The sequence below is a fragment of the Oryzias melastigma genome, linkage group LG11 (assembly GCF_002922805.2).
Source record: "Oryzias melastigma strain HK-1 linkage group LG11, ASM292280v2, whole genome shotgun sequence".
NCBI lineage: Eukaryota > Metazoa > Chordata > Actinopteri > Beloniformes > Adrianichthyidae > Oryzias > Oryzias melastigma.
This window is the reverse complement of record NC_050522.1, coordinates 13,578,728-13,601,205: the sequence shown is the minus strand read 5'-3', so window position 1 is coordinate 13,601,205 and position 22,478 is coordinate 13,578,728. Positions and strand designations below refer to the sequence as shown.

Sequence of the window (22,478 nt, the reverse complement as noted above, 5' to 3'; positions counted from 1 at the left end):
TGAACTGTCTGTGTCAAAGAGGTTCTCCAGAGGTATGTGACATACTAAAATAAAGATTGTAGTCTTCAGTTCTTTTGCAAAAGCAATTTGGTTCATTAGAAAGGAAAATAAAAGACACACAAGTCCTCCTCCTTTCATATAGGGTTCGTTGTGACCTGGCAGGAGAAGTTTCACTTTTGTTGTTATTACTAAAATTTTCTAAGCTACTGATCTTTGGTGCTCCAAGAAACTCTCATCTCATGATTTGAGTGTGACTTTAAAAGAAAATTATGTATTTATTTGGAGCTGTTCTTTTCTTCAGAACCATGAATGACGTTCTCCTTTTTTTTCCAGTACTAGTTTCCGTGGTCTAATCAAGGCAGCCCAGCCACTGTACTTCTGTTTCCTTTTCCCCCCGCTTTGCTTCCTTCGCCTTTCTCCATTTTTGTATTGTTTTCCTCCCACCACACACTCAATCTTGACGTGTGTGTGCGTGCATGCAGGAGGCAGGCATAGTGAGAGTGCAGGGTCACATCCTTTCTTTCTGCTGTAAACTGATACCTGTCATTTACTGCAGTTTCAAGCAGCACAAAGTTCTCTTTTTTCTTTTTTATTAATTTCAAGGTGTCTTCAGATTTTCTGGTCAGGGATAGCCTGCTACTAGGACTAGAAAAGGTTGAATATCAAATTTATATTCAGTAGTTTTGTTATTGTTTTTTTGGGAAAAATGTCTTTGAATTTTAGTCAGATAGGATTTCATTGATCCCAGTCTTTCAAAAAAAAAAATCATCACATTTGTGGGTCAATCAATCCTGACAGGTGTCAGAACACAGCCAGTGAAGCTGACAAATGAAACAACCCTTATTAAATCTTTTGAGTGACAGGCTATCATTTGGCTTTCATTCACATGAGATCAAGTCTTTAATTAAATGGGTTCATACACTTCTGGTACAACTGTCATGGACAGCCACAGAGGCAAAGGCAGTTTACCAACTGGGCTTTCTGGATGTTTGTGTCTGTTGAGATGCTGAACCCTTTTATATTTGAGTGATCGACACTAACTTGCTTGCAAGAACCAAGTGGTTGTTTGGTGAACTTCCTCCTAGTAGTTCTGTTTTCAAAAGCGCTCCTGTTTGTAGCATTGACTGTATGTAAGAACTGGACTGAGTGAATGTGACATCAACCGTAGAAAAGGGCGTACTTCTGGCTGCAACCAAACTTCAGTCACCATTTTTGTGCAATACAGATGCCACCTTGTTGGAGCCAGATGGCGTTAGTGATTAATCCAAATCGGTCTGAGCGGTTTCTATGGAAGCCTCTCTTGCTAGTGAGCTTTTTGGAAGTCCACACCCCTGGCACTTGAAAACGGGCTCAGGAGAATCTGTCAAACATTTTGAAGACACAAAGTGAAACCACCTACTTTTATTGATGCTTCTGATTGGTCAGTTAAATAATTTGTGCTACAGAAAAAATATGAAAAAAAAATTGTAGTTTCAAGAACATGTTAAAAGAGAAAGCTAGAAGAACAAGAATGGTTATTCTGACATATAAAATTACTTTTGGCCTCTTGGAGCCAGAAGGTACTTCCTGTTTGGATTGCCAGGGGAGGAGTTACTCAGTCCGAGTCTCTTAAACAGTCATTGGTCTATTTTCTAAATTGTTGCTGCTTGACCGTTGAATTATCTGGTCACTATGTTTGGTCACGTAATTCCAAGCAGACAGGTTAGGGAACATGTCTACGGTTCATTTTTGAAAAAACTCGCATAAATGGCTCCAGCAGTTTTAGACATTCATCCATCCGTCCATTCTGTCCAGCAGCTGAGCAAACAGATAAGAGCTGAAGGCCCTTTTGTGTTGAACAGATTTTGCAGTTATAATAGGGGTTTATGAATCTACAGACAACGTTTATGTTTGTATAAACCTCTTTTGTATTTGAAGCTTTATGTATTGTAATTATATTTATATGCATTTCTTTTTGGACCGGATGGGAAAAAAAGTATTAATCTTAAATTATTTTATATATCTCCCCCATCGTGAGAAAAATACTACAAAAACATGTTAAAAATGTTTAATAATTTGTCAGTCAATAGATTTATCATATATGTTCCTATGCATTTGCGCTGAACATATAGTCAAACCATCAGTTAGTTCACAGATGCCTCAGAAAGTGAACACATTAGAAGTCTGGCTTTAATGACATTTCGATGGCTGTGTGTTGTGAAGCATAACTCTTATCGTAGTTCAGGGAGGGGGGCTTTCTCCGACACCCGTTCTGCTGGGCTTCACCTTGAAAGTGACGTGGCTGCAGCAGCTACTGCAGTGATGCAGCGCTTCAGCACAGCTGCCAGCGCTGGTTCGGCTCTCCTCGTCATGATGGAGGACGTCACACGGGGTTTAGTGCTGTCTGCCTGCTCCTGCTGAGTCATGGGAAACAAATGCACGCTCACTCTGCACTACTTCCTGGTTGTGCGGTCCATCGACATCCATGTGCATGTACATAATGAACACTGAAATATTTCCAGTCTTAATATGTGTATGTCGGGGATGTTGTTGCTTCTCTCTGCATAAAAAGGAATTTAAAATGCGCATTCATTAGGAGCTTTACCCAGCCTCAGGGGGATTCCTGCCACACACTGAAAACACCCCCCACATTTCCTCAGCATCCATCACTCTGTCTGCATCCCTCCATCACCTTTGCATCCCCCGCCCTCCACTAAGAGACTTCAAACCAAAGGACTGCCTTTTTTTGTGTCCCTAAACCAATTGATCTGTCTTTGATTCCCTCCCTTCTCTGTCACCTCCTCCCTTCATCTCCTCCTCCTTTCACTAACTTCAAAGAGGCCATGTTTCTAAAACAGGGCTGGTCTAAAGCCTCAGGGGAGGGTGGTGGTGGTGGGGGTGTGTGCCTGTATTTGTGGGTGGATCACAGCTGCATCGAACTTCTCTACTGCTACCTGACCCAAGCTGGCTCCCTCCAGCGCATGCACATGTGTCTACAGACATGCACTCAGCAGACATTGTGTGTTCATACATAAGATTGTGTGGCTTTAATTGTTGTAGTTCGGCTCTGGGAAGCTGATTGTGTTGAGCTGATGCTCTTTCATAATTGCAGGTTGTTTTTTTTGTTTTTTTGCTCTTTGAGACCAGTTTTTTATTTTCCTGCAGAGTACTTAGGATATAATGGCTTCAGTTAAATGATGTCAGTTATGAGGAAGGGAGGATGAAGTTGTGTTGCGGCGTGGAAGCAGGCAGTCACTCCGGGAGCTGCATTGGTATTCAAGTGGAGGATTAGATGCTCCGGATCTCTGCAGTAAGAATCAGCTCTGCAGAAAAAAAAGACATTTATGGTTTTTTACTCGTTAAGAAAAAAAGCAGTGCTGCTGGCTGTGGCACATACTTATCGGGTATTAACTAGGGATAGGTTGCAAAACAGAGAAACTGGACAACACAAATAAACATAAAAGCGTTTTACGAGGTGTATTTTCCTTAAAGTTTGTTCTGTTATCCAGTCTGGTGTGTTTGGATGCCAGATTGTTGCAACACCTGCTGCAAACAGATAACCCTTTAGCTTTAGTAGAGGTCTACATATATGCTGATGATCAACTCATTCACATTTTAATGAGCTCTTGAACACTACTTTGTATTTAGTTCTCTTGAAAACGTGGAAAAAACACTATTATAAAATATTGGAAGATCCACATTATTTTTTCGGACTTGTCGAATAAAGTGCACGTCTGTCCACTTGATTATCTCTTGATCTGTTGTAAAAGGGTTCCAAGTGGACTTTTATTTTTGATTTTTCTGTTTTTAGCTACATTTTGAAAAATCCGTGTAGTTTTCTAGGACATAGTTTCTGCAGAGCAGCAGAGTTTCATTAGAAATTTGCCTCTAAGTTGAATCACAATGAGCTGAAAACAGACTCAAATTAAATTTAAAGCTAAATTGACTTTATATATATCCCCCATCATCAGAAACTGCTACAAGAACATGTTAAAAACACAATTTTCATTGCAGTGAGTCCTTAAGAAGGTCTCAGACTCTCCTTTGTGTAAAGAGCATCAGTTTCTGCAGCACGGTGTTGGAATTCCACCACCGCCTCCGTTACTGGGCTTCACCATTTTTCATTTTACCCTCCCCTCCCTCCCCCTCTGTGAGTTTTGGCCGTTGCTGCAGTCTCCTGGAACACACTTGGCTTTCATACTACATTAGCAGCAGGCTTAAACAGACAGTGAGAGGAAAGGAGGGCCGGCAGAAAAAGACCGATGGCGAAAGCGGCAGCCAAACACTGACGGTTGCTGCACATACGTCATCCGGCCTTTATGCACAACAACAACTGGACCCAAAGAGAGCCACCTGAGGAGAAGGATGAATGACTTTGGTGGCTTTGGAGCTCTGATAGGAAACATTTAGGTGCTGCCAGTCTTTCTGGAGGCTTCTTCTCAAATCCACTCACATTGAAACCCAACATTATTCTCTTCAGTTTTGCTATTTTGAATAGTTATTGTGGAGAAACCCTTATGATGATTGATACTAACTGGTAGTTTTAGAACCAAAATAAACCTATGAACATTTAGCAACCTTTTCTGGTTAGTAGTTTGATTCGAAAATGTGGATTTTGTACATTTTGTCTGGTATGTGTCTGACTAGCAGATAAAAGGATGTGCTGTTTCTTTATGCAGGAGGAATCATTTGCATCTGCAGCACAGACGGTGGTGAAATGTAAAAGATGGTGTGAGATGGGGCAGCGGGGGCTAATGATGGGGTTAATGATCCATCTTGAATTTAGATTGGTAAATGGGAAAAATGTCCAAAATAAACTCCTAGTAGTTGTGGAAAAATAAGGATTTGAGTGAAAGTGAACACATTTAGTTTCTGTTGAGTCATTGAAAGTCTTGTGAAGCTTGCAGCAACCCTTAATTTTAACCTTACAGAAACTCTGATTAAGAGTCTTTTTGCAAAAAATTTTTTTTTTTCCTATCTGTGTTGACTACATCCAAACACCTCTGCTCTCCGCCTCGTCCCTCAGATCTCCGAGATCTACGTAAGCGGCGAGTCAGCTGACCTCACAGCCAAAGAGAAGCTGTTGCTATGGAGCCAGCAGGCCACAGACGGCTACCCCGGCCTCCGATGCTCCAACTTCACCTCATCCTGGAGCGACGGACGAATGTTCAACGCTCTGCTGCACAGATACAGGTAGGAGGGGATGTCACAGATTACCGATTTTACTTAAACCAACTTTAGTTACATGTAAAGAAAAAATGCATTTTAAACTTTAGTCTTAAACAGACCTTTTCGTGTTCATCTCCAGGCCAGACCTGATCAACATGGAGGTGGTGTCGCGTCAGAGTAACCGGGACAACCTCGAGCAGGCCTTCGAAATCGCTGAGTCGTTGGGCGTGACGAGGCTGCTGGATGCTGAGGGTGAGAGCGTTGGTCTCTTCAGGATAGAGCCACTCTGCAGACAGAATTCACATGTGACTGGCAGATCTTCACCCTGCATCAAACAGGGAGTCGATGAATTAGTAATGGTGATCCTGAAGATAAACTATTCCTGCTGATGTTGGGACACAAGGGTTTTGCAAACTATCATACAACAAGAAAATATTTTCAAGATCCAATAATCAGAGTTTGATGGTGTTGGACATAAGCAGAGTCCTCTGCTAATATTTTAAATAACCTGATTTGTCATTTTACTTTTCAGACCAACAAGGTGATAAATATCGTCATAAGAAAATTGTTGGACAATCTAGTGATAAAAAGATTTAGTACAAAGAGAAAGAAACTCAGAACTATAAAGTTCATGAAATTGTTTGATTTCTAAAAATAAAGTCAGAATTCTGATAAAACAATAGAACAATTCTGAATGGATTTCACCAAAGTGCTTTATGTAAATGTAAACTTTAATCTCAAAATTAAGACATTTCTTTCTCAGCACTCTGAAATTAAGGTCAGAATTCTGAAAAATTGACTATTTAAAATTGGTGTGTCTTTATTTTTTTGTGACCTGTAAATAAACTCGTTTCAGCTCCTGCTCTTTACAAACCTGCCTCTCTTTTCTCCTCCTCAGATGTCGATGTTCCCTCTCCAGACGAGAAGTCGGTCATCACTTACGTCTCTTCTATCTATGATGCTTTCCCCAAAATCCCTGAAGGAGGCGAGGGCATCAGCGCTCACGTATGACTCATTTACCTACTCAAGTTTTCAGATTAATATCTCTGAATAAAATTTTTTCTGGAGGAGAGAGTAATTCATCTGAAGTATAGCATTACAGCTATTTGAACTGTGCAGGCGTATTCATTCCTGTTTGCTGCTCTCTCCATCATCAGGAGGTGGACCAGCGCTGGTCAGAGTACCAGTCCAGGTTTTCGTCTCTGCTGCAGTGGAGCCGCCAGCATACAGCCCTCATGGCCAATAGAAATTTCCCCCAGAACCCTGCAGAACTTAAAGTGAGAACTTCACCACACCTCTGCTCACAGCAAAGTTTCACCGAGTTATCTCCTCAGGATCTGCTTTGTTACTGCAGAAAACTTCGCAAAAGACAGGATTTTGTGTCATAATGGGGAATAACATGTGCTTAGAAGCCATCTTGGATTTGCAAATGTGTCTTAGTTGAGGAGAAAATCAAATTAATTTTGTCAGATTAATCATAATGAAGATGGGAAACTTTTCGGGTGTTTGCTTATTTTAGGACAAACCCTGTCTGACCCACACAGTGTTACTTCTGTTCCCCTGCAGGCACTTTACAATGAGTACATCCATCTAAAGGAAATGGAAATCCCAGCAAAGGAGCTTGAGAAGAGTCACATCGAGCACCTCTATAAACTGTTGGAGGTAAGGATGAATAGAGAAACTGGGGTTAACGATAGCTGACGTTCTGCACCATGTGCAGGGCTCGCTGCTCGTCATGCGTCGAGCTCTGGGGCATCGGTGACTGAATGGGTTTGTTTTGGTTCTGTTTGCCTCCTCAAGTTGAAGCAGCTTCCCAACTGGGTGTTTTAAGAAAAGCTCTAAAGTCGAACACATGACAGCTGATAATAGTTCCTATTGTTTTGGTGCTCAGCTGATGTTCCCTCGTCGTGTCTGTGGTGGAACTTATGATCGCTTTAAAACTGTCATCCTGAGAAATCTTTGTGCGCTGAAGCATGATGGGAGGCTGCAGTGATGTGTTTGTGTGTGTGCAGGTATGGATAGAATTTGGTCGTATTAAGCTTCCTCAAGGCCTTCATCCCAACGACCTGGAGGAGGAGTGGGGCAAACTCATCCTGGAGATGCTGGAGCGAGAGAAGGCTCTTCGGCCGGCTGTTGACAGGTGCACACACCTGTGCACACACACGTTCATATAGATGTTTACATTTGCAGGATAAATTTGTAAAATCGTTTGCGATTTAAAAAAAAAGATTATATTATTTATTTCATACTTTTGCTTTCATTCATTGTTGGACACATCCCATAATTTCATTTTATAATTTAAAAGGCCACTTTGATCATCTTTTGATGATTTTAAAAATCTTTTAATTATGATTAAAAAAAAATAAAAAAAAAAACTGCATCAATTTTTAGGACATGGTTCCTACAGTCTCTTCCAATTCATGTTCAAGCTTCATTTTTTCATCTGCTCCTAATTCCCAACAATTTGAATAAAGAAATACTTAGAAATGCAGTTTAAAACTTCATTTTATTTATATATGTCCTCCATTATCAGAAAAAAATGCAACAAGAACATGTTAAAAACACAATTTTCATTTTCATGCTGAATCACCCTAACAAACAAAAATATAAGCCTTAAAATTCCATCTTCATAAATGAGGTTAATAATGTAAAATAATGTTCAAACACTGGAGAACTTCAGTCACTGCTGCTGCTGAAGAAAATGAAAGGTTCCTATTTTTAGACTGAGCCTTGGCAGATGGACCAGCAGAAGTTTCAGTCCTAAAATGCTTTGAGATGCAAAGGAACCACAGATAACCCGTTGTGTTCCACAAAAAACCTCTTTTCAGCATTTTATATTATTTTATATTATTTTTTATATTATTTTAATTATTGTGTATGGTTTTACATGTATTTTGGTTTCGTTTTCAATTCCTCTCACATTTTCCCTTCTCACTTTGTGAAAATTGTTTTATCAAAACACAAAAAGCACTCAAATTTACTGTTTTAAATTGACATTATCTACAAATAAAAGGTGTAAATCCTGCATAGTTTCTACTTTTAAAAAAGTAGCTGGCTTTTAATTACTTTCAAGTTTTATATTAATTTATATTACTTGTGGTTCTTTCTTAGGAGACTAGCTGATATATACATTTTTATATGTTTAGACAATTTTAGCTCTAAATTCATAGAATCTGATTTCCATTCACTTTTCCACTTAGAGAAAACCTGCAGACATTCAAAACTTTTCTGTTTATGCTGCATATTTCTGTGTGTGTTTAGGCTGGAGGTGCTGCTTCAGAGAGCCAATAAGATCCAGAACATGGCTCTGGACTGCGAGGAGAAGCTCACCCTCGCCAAGAACACACTCCAGGCTGTGAGTGCCTTCATTTCACACGCTTCATTTCCTCACATACACACAGCTTCCTTGGGTTTATGTTGGGCAAACATACAATTAAATAAACATTTACTCTTCTTCGTTTCTGGTTTCTGTAAACAGCCTCTCGGTACATATTTAATGTACCGTCAAGAAAATCAGCAAGAAGCCACCATTAATCCTGCTACTGTCGGCTATTTTTCTAATGAGTTTGACAGTTTTAGCTTGCTTTAGGGAATCTATTTTTATTTTGCAATGGCACAAATCATTCAAAAATAAAATGCCACCCCCAGGACATGTCTCGAGCAGAGATGGGCGAGGCTGTGCAGTGCGAAAGAGAGATGGCCTGCTACCTGCAGGACTGCGAGGAACTCATCAGACACCTCAACCAAGAGCTCAAAGTTCTCAGAGAGGAAAAATACTACCAGGTGGAGCAGCTGGCATTCAGGTGAGAAAAGAAAAAAGGTTCTTAAAAAGCAGAAGTGTGTTAGAGATGATGTCACTTTCAAAACTTTATGGTAAAATGTCTGAAGGTTCTCTTTTATGTAGGTGATGGTAGTCAGTCTGTTCTTCAATGTGTTAGAAATCAGCTGGATTTCATTGTTATGTTAGATTTATTTGAAAAGATCAACATAGTGAAACTCCTATGTATAAACTCTGCAGAGCGTCCTGCCTTCAGGAGGAGCTGGTCTCCTTGAGGCTGCAGTGCTCCAGTGTCTACAGAAAGGGCCACTTCTCTCAGAGCACCAGCCAAAGAGCCTCCGACGACAGTCTGTCTCTGGGGCAGATGCTGCTGGGAGCGGTGGGAGCAGCCGGGGGCGCTCTTTTGCGGCGACCCATGACACGCTCCCAGCTAGTGGCTGTGTCTTCTTCAGAGGACGAAGGAAGCTTGAGGTTTATCTACGAGCTGCTGGGATGGGTGGAAGAGACACAGGTCAGACTCTGTCATCCTCAAAATAAACTATTTCCATTATAAATCCATTTAAAAGATGTTGACTTTAATGTATAATCGAAAACGTATTATGTTTGTCTAAATTTCTATATATTTTTGTAATTAAGACAAGAAAATAAATAACTTTAAATCCTCAGTTATTTGTCCAAGGGGCAAAACTTAAATGTAATATTATAATAATTTAGACTTATTTCAATTCTGACAGCTTACCCCAACATCCCAGATGACGACTTTAGCTAAAAGTTTATTTTATTTTGTTGTTGAACTTCAATTTTAAATGAACTACATTGCCTTTGCTTGGCTCTGTAAGAACATTTTTTGTTAAAAAAAGCAATTCTGAAAAAGAAAACAGTTGTACCCTTTAACCCTATTTTAATTAATTAATTGTTATTATTTATTACTTAAATTATTTTATGTCTGTCCTCTATCATGAGAAAAAACATGTTAAAAACACCAAGAGTTGGTCTATAAAGGAAGAAAAAGTGATGCAGTGTGTGTATATTTTCCATTAACGATCAAAAATTGGCTTTAAAAATAAAGAAAAATACTGAAGTTCAAGTGTTTTTCTTGAGAACATCTTCCAGGTTTTGTTCGTGTTATCCCCACAGCTAATCTCACGTTATGAAGACATGAATAGGCCTAATATCATGACATCATTAATTCAAAGCCAGAATTTTCATAAATCTTTGGCGTCTGTTCACTTATTTATTTTAGGTTTTGATCCATTCGTATTTACTTTTTGTTGAATTTATTTCTTTTTTCATTTTAGGAGCTTCTGGATGGTGCTGACTGGGGTGCAGATCTCCCCTCAGTGGAAAACAACCTCCAAAAGCACAACGCCATCCACACTGCAGTTGAAGAACTGATGAGCGGCCTGCAAGAAGCTCGCAGCTATGAGGTGCGTCCACAATTGACAAAGTAACTGTTGTTTGTATTATATGTTACAGTTTCTCATGATTTTTTTTCTTTTTTTATATCAGGCTGACGTCTCTCCAAACTTCAGGAGCAACTACTCTGAAACCTTAGCCAAACTGGAGCACCAGTACTGCAAACTACTGGTGTGTGTTCATTGGAAAACTGTGAAATTCACGCTTTTGTTGGTTTAGCCTCGTTTTCCCAGTAAATCCCTTTAAAGCGTGACTGATATAATTCCGCTCTTCATTTTTTTTCAAGATTCCCTTAAATCTTTTTGAATTTTCCCTTCTTATTTTCTGGTATTCCCTTCTTTGTTTTTTTATTTTTTAGTTTTTTTCAAAACTTTATAGATTTATTATTATGTTTCATTCATTGAAAGTTTTTTTATTAATTTTTAGGAGGTTCATGACTTCAGCTTCGTGCACAATTCTTGTCCCCTAAAACAAACTAAAGTTCTTATTTGATATGTTTTTGTTTTTTCTTTTTTTTCATTGTTCATATTCATCAAGAGCACCCTTTAAATATGTTGGTTTTGCTGTTGCCATAGGAACATTCGTCATGGCGCCTGCAGAGCTTGGAGAGCTTGCATGCGTTTGTGTCCCACTGCACAGAGGAGCTGATCTGGCTCAATGAAAGGGAGGAAGAGGAGATCGCCTTCGACTGGAGCGACAGCAACACCAACATGAATGCCAAGAGAGAAATGTACAATGTGAGTGGATGATTTGAAGAGCACTGAGGCTCTCAGAAATTAAATCTTTTTGTTTGGATGTATTAGAACCAAATTGGTCTTTGCAGGTTTGCATTGATGCTTAAAGACAAACATTTAAACATTTAATTCTGAATATGTTTATTAATAATGTTATTCTGATCTTTTTTTTTTTTTTGGTTACTGTTTAAAGGACATGCGGTTGGAGTTTGCTGAAAAGCGAGATGTGATGCGGTCTCTCCAGGAAACAGCTGCTCGACTCTGTCAGGAGAACCATCCAGCCAAGCAGACCGTAGAGGTGAGCTACAGGAAATCACTCATTTTGACTGGATGACCTTCAGAGTTCACTTCTGACTCATACGTTTACTTATAAAAATAGAGTGGATAAAAAAACTCTGTAACACTGAGTCAATAGCATGTGGGGATGTGTTATTTCTGTAACCACGATTAAACTCTTAAGTACGGTGGTGGCAGCATCATGCTTTGGGCTATTGATCACAAGGAGAGAACTATGTTTATGTTTAGCACTATTATAATTGTATGTTAACTCAAAGTTCAAACCCCACAAATTAACTTATTGTAAAGACATGTCTAATAAATTCCTTTTAGGCCTTGAATTCAGATTATATTCTTGGTGAAAACCTGGTTTGATAAGAATTTGTATCTTCTTTATTTGTGTCAGGCTTACAGTGCAGCACTGCAGACACAATGGCAGTGGGTGGACCAGTTGTGTGTTTGTGTAGAACAACACCTCAAGGACAACACATCATATTTTCAGGTGAGAATAAGAGTCTTGCAACAGTCTGCAGTTTATTCGTATTCATCCACCAACAGTAGGAACTAAATTCTATGAATGTTATTTATTGAACAAATTATTTTTCATAACCATTTTGTTACTTTTTTGCTGTAATTGAGAAAAATTGAGTCTTATAGAATGCACTAAGTTACAGTGTCGCTTTAATAATTCATGGGATATTTATGAATATTATTTAGAGAATAGAGAACAAAAAGAATGATGGTGGATCTGATTTTTTTGGACTCGTTTTGTTGACCTAGTATCAGAAACATACATTATATTTAAGTCAAACTAATGACCATGAAGGGCAATTGCTATATATATTCAACTTGGATGATTTATCTGATCAATGCTACATTAATGGCACACTAATCTTAAGTTGGTGAATTGGATAAACATTTTGTCCACATTTCCCTTCTTCTTCCTCGTCAGTTCATGAGTGACGCTCGGGACTGTGAATCATATCTGCGTCAGCTTCAGGACACCATCAAGCGGCAGTACACCTGTGACAAGAACAGCCGACTCAGCAAACTGGAAGACCTGCTGCAGGACTCCATGGTAACTCAATCAATCCTAAAATGTTGGTTTCGAGTTTGTAAAAGTGTCATTTTTTAGGAAATAGTTCCTGCAGAGCGGCAGTAGTTTATTAAAATTCGCCCCCGAGTTGTGGACGTAAACTGACGGCTCAGAGCCTACTATCACCTTTAACTGAAAGCTCTCCGTTCAACACACTATCCTACTTGCTTATAGCTTTTCACACCCTCAACCTAACCTAACATTACTGGTGCAACTAAAACAGCTAGCAACATTAGAGCCGTACAGCTTTGAGTCAGATGAAAATGATATAAAATGCACCACAAACCAAGTGGATCACAGAACCCATTCTGATATGGGTTTTTATGGGTTAATTTTCTTTATATTTGTCCTTCATCGTGAGAAAAATGCTACAAAAACATGTTTAAAAAACAATTTTCATTGTAGAAAGAAAAAACATTTTTTTATTAATTGCTTCACAGCTTTGATGCTCTGGCAGATAAAGTCTCACAAACCAGCAATGTAGATGATTGATTTATTCTTCAAACCTGACTCTTAAGCAACAATGGCTTCAAAAATGTACTTCAAAATGATGAGAAGGAGACAGTTTTGTCAGTTTTAGATTTTTTTTTACAGGAAAAAAAAAGAACATTTTATTGATCATCCACCAACAGCCTAAACTATTTCTTTTATAGCTGTAATTTGGAGGAATTACATAATTTCCCTTAATAGAATCTTAATAAATCAGTTGATTTTGTCCAACAGACGGCCAGAAATGAGCCCTGATGCACTTAGACTTGATGGCATCTGCAGCTTCCACTTACTTATTAACCTGCTGGCGATGTGCACTTTCAAGAAGCCATTATGCTGTTAGGTTTGGACATGATTCATTTTTTAAAAACTATCGACTCATGGTTTAATTCCTCGCTACATTTCAGATCAGAGGCAGAACTGTTTGCACACCCCTTTTTTCATAGTGACATGATCTTCTCAGCTCTTTCTTTGTAAAGCAGCTGACTCCTGAGCTCGCACAGCTTCACACCACAATGTTGGTTTCCTGGATTTGCGGCTTGATGTTCACGCGCGTCACGTCGTGTGATGGAGTTTGGCTTCATCAGAACTGAGGTCATCACACAGAAAAGGATTTTTGACAACTCCTTTCCACTTTAGCAGCTGACATCTGCAGCTGCTGAGGTGTCATGACTCCAGGCAGCTCTGTTTGTGAGTCCTCTGAATCACCCCTCCATGGCACTTTCACGCTCTTCCCACCTCCACACCCTCTTCACACACACTTTTGACTGCATGCAGATGGTGGCAAGTATGAGCCACAGGCCAGAACAGTGAGCACATCCTCCTCTTCTGTGTCACAAGTGAACTTCCTTGTATTTCTCCCCATCTACACGTTCACTAATAATTTCCCCCATTCCCAGTGTTTATGGACAGACATATTCAGAATAAGTGAATCACACCCCACTCAAGCTTTGATGTCGCAATGCTGACTGAATCATTTGCAGTTTCCATGTGAAATTCATTTCACCGCTGTAATGTGTGAAGTTATTAAGAAAAAAACACCTCTATCTTGTCTGCCTGTTGTTTCCCCGTAATGAATCCTTAATGACCCCTTCGCTCTGAGGCAACGAAGCAATGAAACGCTTCTGCCTGTCAGAGCGAAGAGCCCAGGCTTCAATGTTTAATGGTTAAAGGCCGAGCTGACGTAAGCGGGAGAGTCCACTCATGTCAGCAGCTGCTGGCTTTCTGCAAACGGCCCCGCTAAAGGGCCGTGAACCCTCCTAATGACCAGTCCAGCCTGCAAAAAACATTAGCGCTGCAATTCACAAGGCAGCACTTCAGAGAAGTCAGCAGAAAAACTGTTGCTGCTTCACACATGAATCATGAGGATCTCACTGAAACATTTAAACCACAAAAAAGTATCCAAGAGATTAAATTTTGAGCAGGTAAATGGAAAACTTTAACAGTGATGGGACACTGTTAAAGTTGGACAAAATGAAAATTGTGCTTTTTTAACATGTTCTTGTAGCATTTTTATATTATATAGAAAAATTAAGCTTAAAATTGTTTTTTCTGAGTAAACATTGTTTTCACCATATTATTGTAAATCAAGAGCCACAAATAAAAGGTTTTGGAAAAAGCTTGTAGAATAAGCGTGTGTATTGTCAAGAGTCTAATGATATATGTATCCCGATACGTGTCTCACATATTGTAAGACTGTACCAGAACAATTTTTCTCTTTTTTTTTAACAGCATTACTTAGAAATAATATTAATACATCTTTCATTGTAATAAAATTGGTAAAATAAATTTTACTTAATAATCACAACATTAGGGACTATTGTAGGACCTATAACTGAAGGCCGCTCCATTGTGATGCATCCGCTTGCAGAGAAATAGATCCACATACAACTTAGTTTTCCTCGTCTGAGCTGGCATCTGGTTCAGAACCGCACAGCTAGATGGTGTCAATATTGCTCGCCATTTTTGTTTCACTGAAAATGTTAGGTTGGGGTTGTGAGGAAAGTTTGGGCAGGCTCACTCCATGTCAATTCGCTCCATTTGGGCTAAAAGCAGCATAATCATAATTAAAATGGGAAGGCTTTGAACAAAGAGCAAAAGATGATCAGAGTGAAACGTTAAAAAGAGTGAAATTGTCTCAGTAAATGTGCATTCTATGCAACCCTTTTTGATTAACATGTTTTTCCTTTTAAAAAAAGAGTTTGATTATTTGGTTATTGTAGTTATTTAATGTCACTTTTAGTGTAAAATTGTGAATTCACTATAGTAATGGTTTCAATTTTTACTCTTTCTATAAAAAAGCATATAAAATAGAAGTTTCTGACAGTTTTTGTTTTATTGTTTTGCAGGAGGAGAAGGAGCAGCTGATTGAGTACAAGAGCACACTGGCGAGCCTCGTGGGTCGGGCCAAGACTGTAGTTCAGCTCCGGCCCCGCAGTGCAGAGAGCATGCTGGGAACCACAATACCCATCAAAGCCATCTGTAATTACAGGCAGATCGAGGTAAGACGCCCGAGCTACGACATGAAGCATGTTTTGCATCACCTGTGAGCAAAAGAGTCCGATTAAAAGTTTTACTTTGTGTATCTCCCCTGTTGTTACTCCCCCAACAACCTCCACCTCACAGCCATGCATTTTCTAAGTTGTTGATGTGTATTCTGACTTTTATAAAAAATCACGAGAAAGTAAGGGTTAAAAGGATGAAGATGAGATGTCCTCAGAACCAATCAATTATACATCTGTGTCCCCTCTGAGCAAACTCAGTCCAGAACCAGCACCTCCTCCTGCAGATGGAGGTGGCTGCTCCTCTCTTGTCACTTAGTGAAGCGTTTTGACCAAGTCAGTCTCTTCATCGATGCATGCTGTGAGTCCAGGTGAAGGACGGACAAGAGCTGCTCGTTTCTCACCAGTCGAGCACATGACCAACAGTAATCTCTCTCTCCTTCACTGTCCTGTGTCTCCTCCTTTTTTTCCTCATGCCCCTCTCACTCCCTCCTCTCCTCTTCCTCATTACCCTCCTCCCTTTCTTCTTTCGGCTGGGCTGGCAAGACAAACGTTCAGGTATAGCTGCCTATGTTCCCCCTCTCTCACCTCAGATTCTCACGCTGCACACTCTGCACCACCATGATCGCTGCTTTCCTGTCAGCTGATTTCAGGCTTTTTAATCTGATTCTGTGCTGCTGAAGAAAACAACTAACACACTCACATGGAAGGGTCACATGGAGGAAAAAAGTTAGAGAAACTTTTTTTTTTACGTTTGGCACACGAATACTTGTTCTTTCTTGCAATTTGTTCCAACAATTTAATTTAACCAGTAAATCTATTTAAAGCTTATTCTCGTTTAAAAGTAAAGAAATGGCATTTTTGTCTTACATGTAGCACTGATTTACTCCAAATCTGTTTTAATGTAATCAAATAATGTATTTTTAACTTACAAAGCGATGTTTTTCTATGAGAAAAATGTCTGGCTTTTACTGAAACTTTTAAAACATTTTTCTAAGCGTTCTTATTCAAAACTTTTTTTTTCTTATTTGGGGGTCAAGTTAACAGAAACTTAAATCAACTTTTTGAATCGACCGTAGATCTCTTTGGAGATCATGTTCCAGTTCATCAGAGGATGTCTCCAAAACAATTGATCAACAGAAGCTCCTAAATTGTTGCTGCAAGTATAGTCATCCATATGGTAGCAAGAAAAGTCGTTATTAAACTATTTAAAGAAATATATTGAAGATTATTTTTTGTAAATATACATTTAAAGTTCATATAAAACTTGTGCTGCTTTAAATTATGTATATTTTTTGCTCCCATACCAACTCAGTGGCCTAGTAGTAGAGGGTTCGCTTGAGACTTGGAGTTTGTGGGTTCAAATCCACAGTCATATCATGCCTACGACTTAAAATCTGGCACCCAACGCCTCACTGCTTGACATGGCTTAAATGTTCCCGAGAGCTGCTGATGCCTTTTTAAAATATTTTTTTACATTCGCTAATTGCATAACCTTTTTTTAATCAGGAAATGTCATACTTTATTTGATAATATTCCTTTTAAAAGTACTGTAGTTGATGTTTAGAGCTTCTTGACTCATGAGGGAGTCTGCAGTTTAAAGGTTCAGGAAATTAATTGCTGAAATCAGCTGATTTTGAAGGCGGTAGTCACTGAACTGAACTGGATTTCAGACTCTCAGCCGTTCAGGCGTCATTCAGTCAGTCTGAATCTCTAATATCTAAGAGTTAAACGCATTTCATATCTTTCTGTGTGCATAGCTTTGCATTAGTGGTGTGTGTGTTTGCGTGTAGGGAGGGGGTGAGAGAGGGTGGTGGGTGAGAAGCCCGGTTTTCCTTCTGAGTTGGGTTTCTGTTGGTAAAATAACCCAACTCAGATTTAAGAAAACCGAGTGTGGAGGAACATTCAGTTCCTTCACAATAAAAGCCTTAGCAATGCAAAGCAGCTTTTTAGAGCTCACTGCTTTATTCCTGTGTCAACCTCTCTGAAAAGGAGTCATTGTAAAGCTCCAGCTAACTTCACAAATCCATTGATGTTTTTCATTTTATCTGTTGCTTTTTGCTTAAATTATTTTCTCCACTGTTTCTTCCTGTAATCCATCTTCTCTTTATTTTCCTCCATTGCAGTGATTTCCTGTCTTTGCAAACACTGATATTATTTTTTGTCTCCTTTTTTCTACTGTCTTCTCTCCATACGTCCCTCCATGACCCCCTCCCTGCCCCACCATCATCTTCTCATCTGGACACCCCACTTTTATTTCAGATCACAATAAACCAAGGAGAGGAGTGCGTTCTGGAGGACAACTCCCAGAGGACCAAGTGGAAGGTGATCAGTCCGACAGGAAATGAGGCCATGGTCCCTTCGGTGTGTTTCACCGTCCCACCCCCAAACCAGGAGGCCATCGACACGGCCAGCAGGTGAGACAGGTGCTGCAGGGCTAAAGTAGAAAATGTATCCCATTGCATCTAAGGTTTTTTTTTTTTAAACACAAAAGTTACCAAAAAGTCTTTGTAAAAACCATAGTGAATATTAAAACAATTGATAGAGCTTTAATTGATTTAATAAAAATAAAAATAAAAACTAAATAAAATAAATATGTGAATACAAATGAAATGTAAAAAATACTGCATTTTTGAATTAGGGTTTGCTTAGGTATTAGAATTAAGTAAATAAAATCTGAAATAAATGAAAAAAAACATTTGACATGTCACACTGATCATTTATTCAATAAAAATGTGTGTGTTTTTTTTATATTATTAATTTTTGAATTAAAATGTAATTTTGCAGCCAAACGCCTTAAACCACATACATTGCTTTTTCACTTTAGTCCCAGTACGCTAAGATCAAAGTGAAAGCATTTGATATCAGTGTACTTTATTTGATAATAACTTATCTTTTAAGGAACAAACTCTACATTTATGTAAGAATTTTAAACTTTTGTTCCAAAACAAGAATTGCTTTTATTCTACTATATTTATTGATTTTGAGGATGTCTTGTACTGTATTTTACTTTCATCTGCCCATCATCCTCACTTTTTTATTTGATTGGTTATTTAAAGATTTGCAGAAAAGTCATTTTTATTTCATTAGTACTTTAGAAAGAAGCAGGTTAAACATTACTTTTCTGTGTCAACAGAGCGGAGCAGATGTACCAGAAGGTAATGTCTCTGTGGCATCAGCTCCACGTGAACATGAAGAGTGTGGTTTCCTGGCACTACCTGCTCAAAGACATCCGGACCGTGTCTGAATGGACCCTGGACACAGTAAGTGTATGCTATTAGATTATTTGCTTGTCATTTTCTTCTCTCATGGTCTCCGGCTTGTGTCGCCCATCAGGTTCGTCGTCAGTCTCCTTCAGAGCGGCAGCACATCCTGGATCACCTGGAATCCCAACTGACTGACTTCCTTTCGGACAGTAAGGAGAGCTCTTTGTTCACAGCGGTGGAAAGACGAGAGCTGGAGAGGGATGTCCAGCAGGCACTGCAGCACTGCCAGGACCTGCTCGTCAACATGGAGTCTGGTGAGATCCCTCTGCACAAATGCAATCATGGATGTGTTCAAATCCCATCAGGAGGAAGGACCTTGACTAGAACTGTTCTTCTTCTTCCTCTGAGGTCTGAGATGTTTTGTTTTTACTCAATTTTCAGTGGAGAAGGACGAGTCTGTGTCTCGGTCGTACCTGTCGGAGCTGCAGGACATCAACCTTCGCCTAAATGAAACCGAGCGCAGACTGATGAGGGGAATTGAACCTCTGCCCTCTAGCCGGCTGTCAGGAAACATTTCTGACAAGATCATTCAAATTGCTGAACAGGAGGTAAGCTGCAGCACCATCTACTGGCTGTAGATAGCAATAGCATGTCATAAAAATGTTTTTTTTTCCCCTACTTTTCTTTTTTGAATTCTCCAGAAGCTGCAGTCGGAGCTGGATGTCCTGCGCTCTAGTTTGGGCGACTTATCTCGTCGCTGCGTACATTTTTTTGAGGAGAAGCCAACATCCTCGAGTGTTCCTGTCCTCCGGTCTGAGCTCAACCAGGCTCTGGAGCGAACAGATAATCTTCACAACCTCTCATCTGTCTACTTGGAAAAGTTTGTGAAATTTTGCTGCTCAGAAACTTTACCCTCAGTTATCAAATTAGAGAAAATGATGGTGTTTAAACTGAAAACCTTTGTTGAACCTCTTTAGGCTAAAGACGGTAGAGGTCTTGCTCCGGAGCCTGGATGAAGCAGAGAGCCAGGTGACGAAGTATGAGAGCAGACTAAGTGAGGAAGACACCGTTCCAGCAGACACAGCTGCCATTCAGAACCTCAAAGATCAACTTCAGGCAAGAACCACAATAAAACACAATGGGCTTTTGCTCTTCATGTTGTGCTTCACTCGTTTATTTATTTTTTTATTCCTTGTGGATTTCTTCCCAGAGGTGGCAGGCTGAGGTTGCTGATCAGGAGAGCATCTTTCAGGCCCTGCAAGCACAAGTGGGTCAGGCCAAAGAGGCGGGATCTAAGCTCAGCAACCTCCATCCAGATCGCAGCCCAGAGCTGGAGCGCTACCAGGAAAAAGCCAATCAGATGACAGACAGATGGAGCAGCATCAAGAGACAGATTGAGACACGGTGAGTCTGACTCAAGGATGGAAAAACTTACTATTTATCTCCTAATCAATATTCGTCTGAGAACCTGCTTGTGGTTGCCTGAAGGCGGACTGATCTGGACGCTCTGGGCTCGGAGCTGCAGCAGTACAGAGATGGACACTCAGCTCTGATCAAGTGGATTGAAGAAACAACAGAAAGACAACAAAGAACCCAGCCTGGACAGACGGACAGCAAAGCACTGTCGGAACAGCTGGCCCAGCAGACGGTCAGTAACAGCAAACCATCCACACAAATATTCTGTCATGAACTGTGCAAAGCCAAAAAATGAACCCTGTACTGTAGAGGAAGGACTTTTACAGATATTTATTTTCCTTTTTAGGCATTAGTAGTTGAGATTGAACAGAACCAGTCCAAACTAGACGAGTGCCAGACTCACTCCAAACAGTACTGCAGCTCAGTGAAGGTAGGAAGCTGCAGTTGAATTTATTTTTGATCTTTGCTTGTTTAGTTGTAGAAAGTATTAAAAGAAACATCTTTTAGTTTCTAACTTTAATCATCTCATCTTTGTTTAGGATTATGAGCTCCAGCTGATGACGTACAGAGCCTTTGTTGAGTCGACGCACAAGTCACCTGTCAAGAGGAGGAGGATGCACTCTTCCTCTGATGCCATTACTCAGGAGGTAGGGGAAAAAAGTGTATTCTTTTTTTTGTATTGTTTTCTAGTTTCAGTTTCAAACCATTTACTTTTTCTCTTTACAGTTTATGGACTTACGCACACGCTACACAGCCTTGGTCACCTTAACCACCCAGCATGTGAAGTACATCAGTGATGCTCTGCGAAGGCTGGAAGAAGAGGAGGTGATGCTTTCTCTGCTTGAACCTTAACCCCCTTCTATTGCAGAACTGAGTGATAAAAGTTCTTTTGCTTCTAAATTTGTGCAGAAAGAGGTGGAGGAGGAGAAGCAAGCCAGGGTGGGCCAGGTTTCAGATCTACTAGGTTGGGTGAAAGGCCTTTCTGGTCGGACTGGAGGTTCCAGTCCAGAGTCTTCGCTAGCTGCTCAACAGGTAGTTAGGAGCCCATTTCTTTATAAAAATGGTGGTTAAGTTGGCTAAGGCTGGTGTCGTCTCCTTTCTCAAGGCCATCAGTGAACAGCTAACAGCCAAGAAGGATCAGGTGGCTGAGGCCATACGGAGCACACAGGCCTTCCTACGGTCCAAGCAGGCTGCCAAGTAAGTTTAAGAGGAACTCACATGATGTAAACAACTCATTGTCTACCTTTCTTCTGCACTCTCAGTTCTGAATTTGTCTACAAACAGGAGTAAAACTCATTTAATAAGTCAGAAACTTTTACACTTATCTCTGCTCTGAATTTACAGGTTATCGCCAGAAGAGCGCGCTCAGGTGGAGGCTCAGCTGGCTGAGCTGACCAACACCTACGACCAGCTTCTGGAGAGCTCCACCCAGCAGCTGCAGCAGCTGGAGCAACAGCTGGCCAAAGAGGAGGAGCGAAAGGTAAACAGGTGGAAGGGCATCGGCTGACAGGGGATGGGCTTCTGGGTTTTTGATACCGTGCTCCTCTATGGTCATCTTAAATGGAAGAAGGGAAGGATCCTTTCAGGCAGAATGTGCTTGCAAGCTTTTTGTCTGTTCATGTGTGGGCCAGCGAGAGACTTTGTGTGTCGCACAGCATGTTGTATGTTCACCAAGCACGCACTTTTGGAAATACATCATCATTTTTTGACAAGGTTTGGTTTAACAGCCATCAAAGACCCCGTTCAGACGTGCACCCTGACCCTCATCTTTCTAAAAGATTCTTGAAAGTAGAACCAAGTTTGACACTGTCTGAACTGGGCCTAAGCATGGAGTGATTCACTCACAAATTTGTACTCCTAAAAGCCTGCCTTCATGCCAACAACTGTCCATGCATTGGGTTTTGTCATATTCACTCTCATCATCATCATCATCATAAAAAAATCATCTGCTGAACTGCTAACACTGTGAAAACATGGCCTTAGTGGTGCTTCAGTAATGCAATCCTGCAGTGATCATGATTGCAGATGTGAAAGCTAAAAGAAGATGAGCTCCTCCACCATCTTCTTTGTAGATGGAAACAACCACACCATGTCTTCTTAAGCACTGCATAAAGTCAGCACACTTGTTTTGTTCTTTTCATAATGTAGCCCTTTATAGACATGAAATGCTTTCCATCATTCAGGTGAACACTCAGGGGGTTTGGGATATTTCTAAAACTATAGTTCTTGCTGCTATAGTCCTTCAAATTTCCTTGTTAAAGAAGAGCATAAAGGACTGTTAGGAGAGGAGTTCTGATGTTAAAATCTGTAGTGACATTCAAAAGAAGCCAATAAAAATTCCATTAAAATCCAGATGAATTGTACTTAGAAATAAACTACCATGGGATTTTTTATTTTTTATTTTTAAGCAGCGAACGA

General features: G+C 40.0%; 1 protein-coding gene across 21 annotated transcripts in view; it reads left to right on the top strand.

The window, feature by feature from the left end:
* Positions 1–22,478, top strand: part of macf1a (microtubule actin crosslinking factor 1a) — a 183,721-nt gene that overhangs the window by 90,661 nt on the left and 70,582 nt on the right. For 14 of the 21 annotated variants that reach the window (XM_036214306.1, XM_036214309.1, XM_036214311.1 and 11 more), the window contains 31 exons: positions 5,006–5,172; positions 5,288–5,400; positions 6,047–6,153; positions 6,306–6,425; positions 6,715–6,810; positions 7,161–7,288; positions 8,410–8,503; positions 8,797–8,951; positions 9,167–9,437; positions 10,225–10,353; positions 10,436–10,513; positions 10,918–11,079; positions 11,270–11,374; positions 11,759–11,854; positions 12,305–12,430; positions 15,286–15,438; positions 15,985–15,996; positions 17,701–17,855; positions 18,575–18,701; positions 18,775–18,958; positions 19,086–19,252; positions 19,346–19,524; positions 19,622–19,760; positions 19,855–20,048; positions 20,133–20,292; positions 20,407–20,490; positions 20,600–20,707; positions 20,787–20,885; positions 20,970–21,092; positions 21,166–21,257; positions 21,405–21,540. In XM_036214306.1, coding sequence (XP_036070199.1) covers positions 5,006–5,172; positions 5,288–5,400; positions 6,047–6,153; positions 6,306–6,425; positions 6,715–6,810; positions 7,161–7,288; positions 8,410–8,503; positions 8,797–8,951; positions 9,167–9,437; positions 10,225–10,353; positions 10,436–10,513; positions 10,918–11,079; positions 11,270–11,374; positions 11,759–11,854; positions 12,305–12,430; positions 15,286–15,438; positions 15,985–15,996; positions 17,701–17,855; positions 18,575–18,701; positions 18,775–18,958; positions 19,086–19,252; positions 19,346–19,524; positions 19,622–19,760; positions 19,855–20,048; positions 20,133–20,292; positions 20,407–20,490; positions 20,600–20,707; positions 20,787–20,885; positions 20,970–21,092; positions 21,166–21,257; positions 21,405–21,540 — 4,059 coding nt within the window. The remainder of the gene's footprint in view (positions 1–5,005; positions 5,173–5,287; positions 5,401–6,046; positions 6,154–6,305; positions 6,426–6,714; positions 6,811–7,160; positions 7,289–8,409; positions 8,504–8,796; positions 8,952–9,166; positions 9,438–10,224; positions 10,354–10,435; positions 10,514–10,917; positions 11,080–11,269; positions 11,375–11,758; positions 11,855–12,304; positions 12,431–15,285; positions 15,439–15,984; positions 15,997–17,700; positions 17,856–18,574; positions 18,702–18,774; positions 18,959–19,085; positions 19,253–19,345; positions 19,525–19,621; positions 19,761–19,854; positions 20,049–20,132; positions 20,293–20,406; positions 20,491–20,599; positions 20,708–20,786; positions 20,886–20,969; positions 21,093–21,165; positions 21,258–21,404; positions 21,541–22,478) is intronic. The other 7 variants (XM_036214314.1, XM_036214316.1, XM_036214313.1 and 4 more) reach the window with 1 other exon arrangement.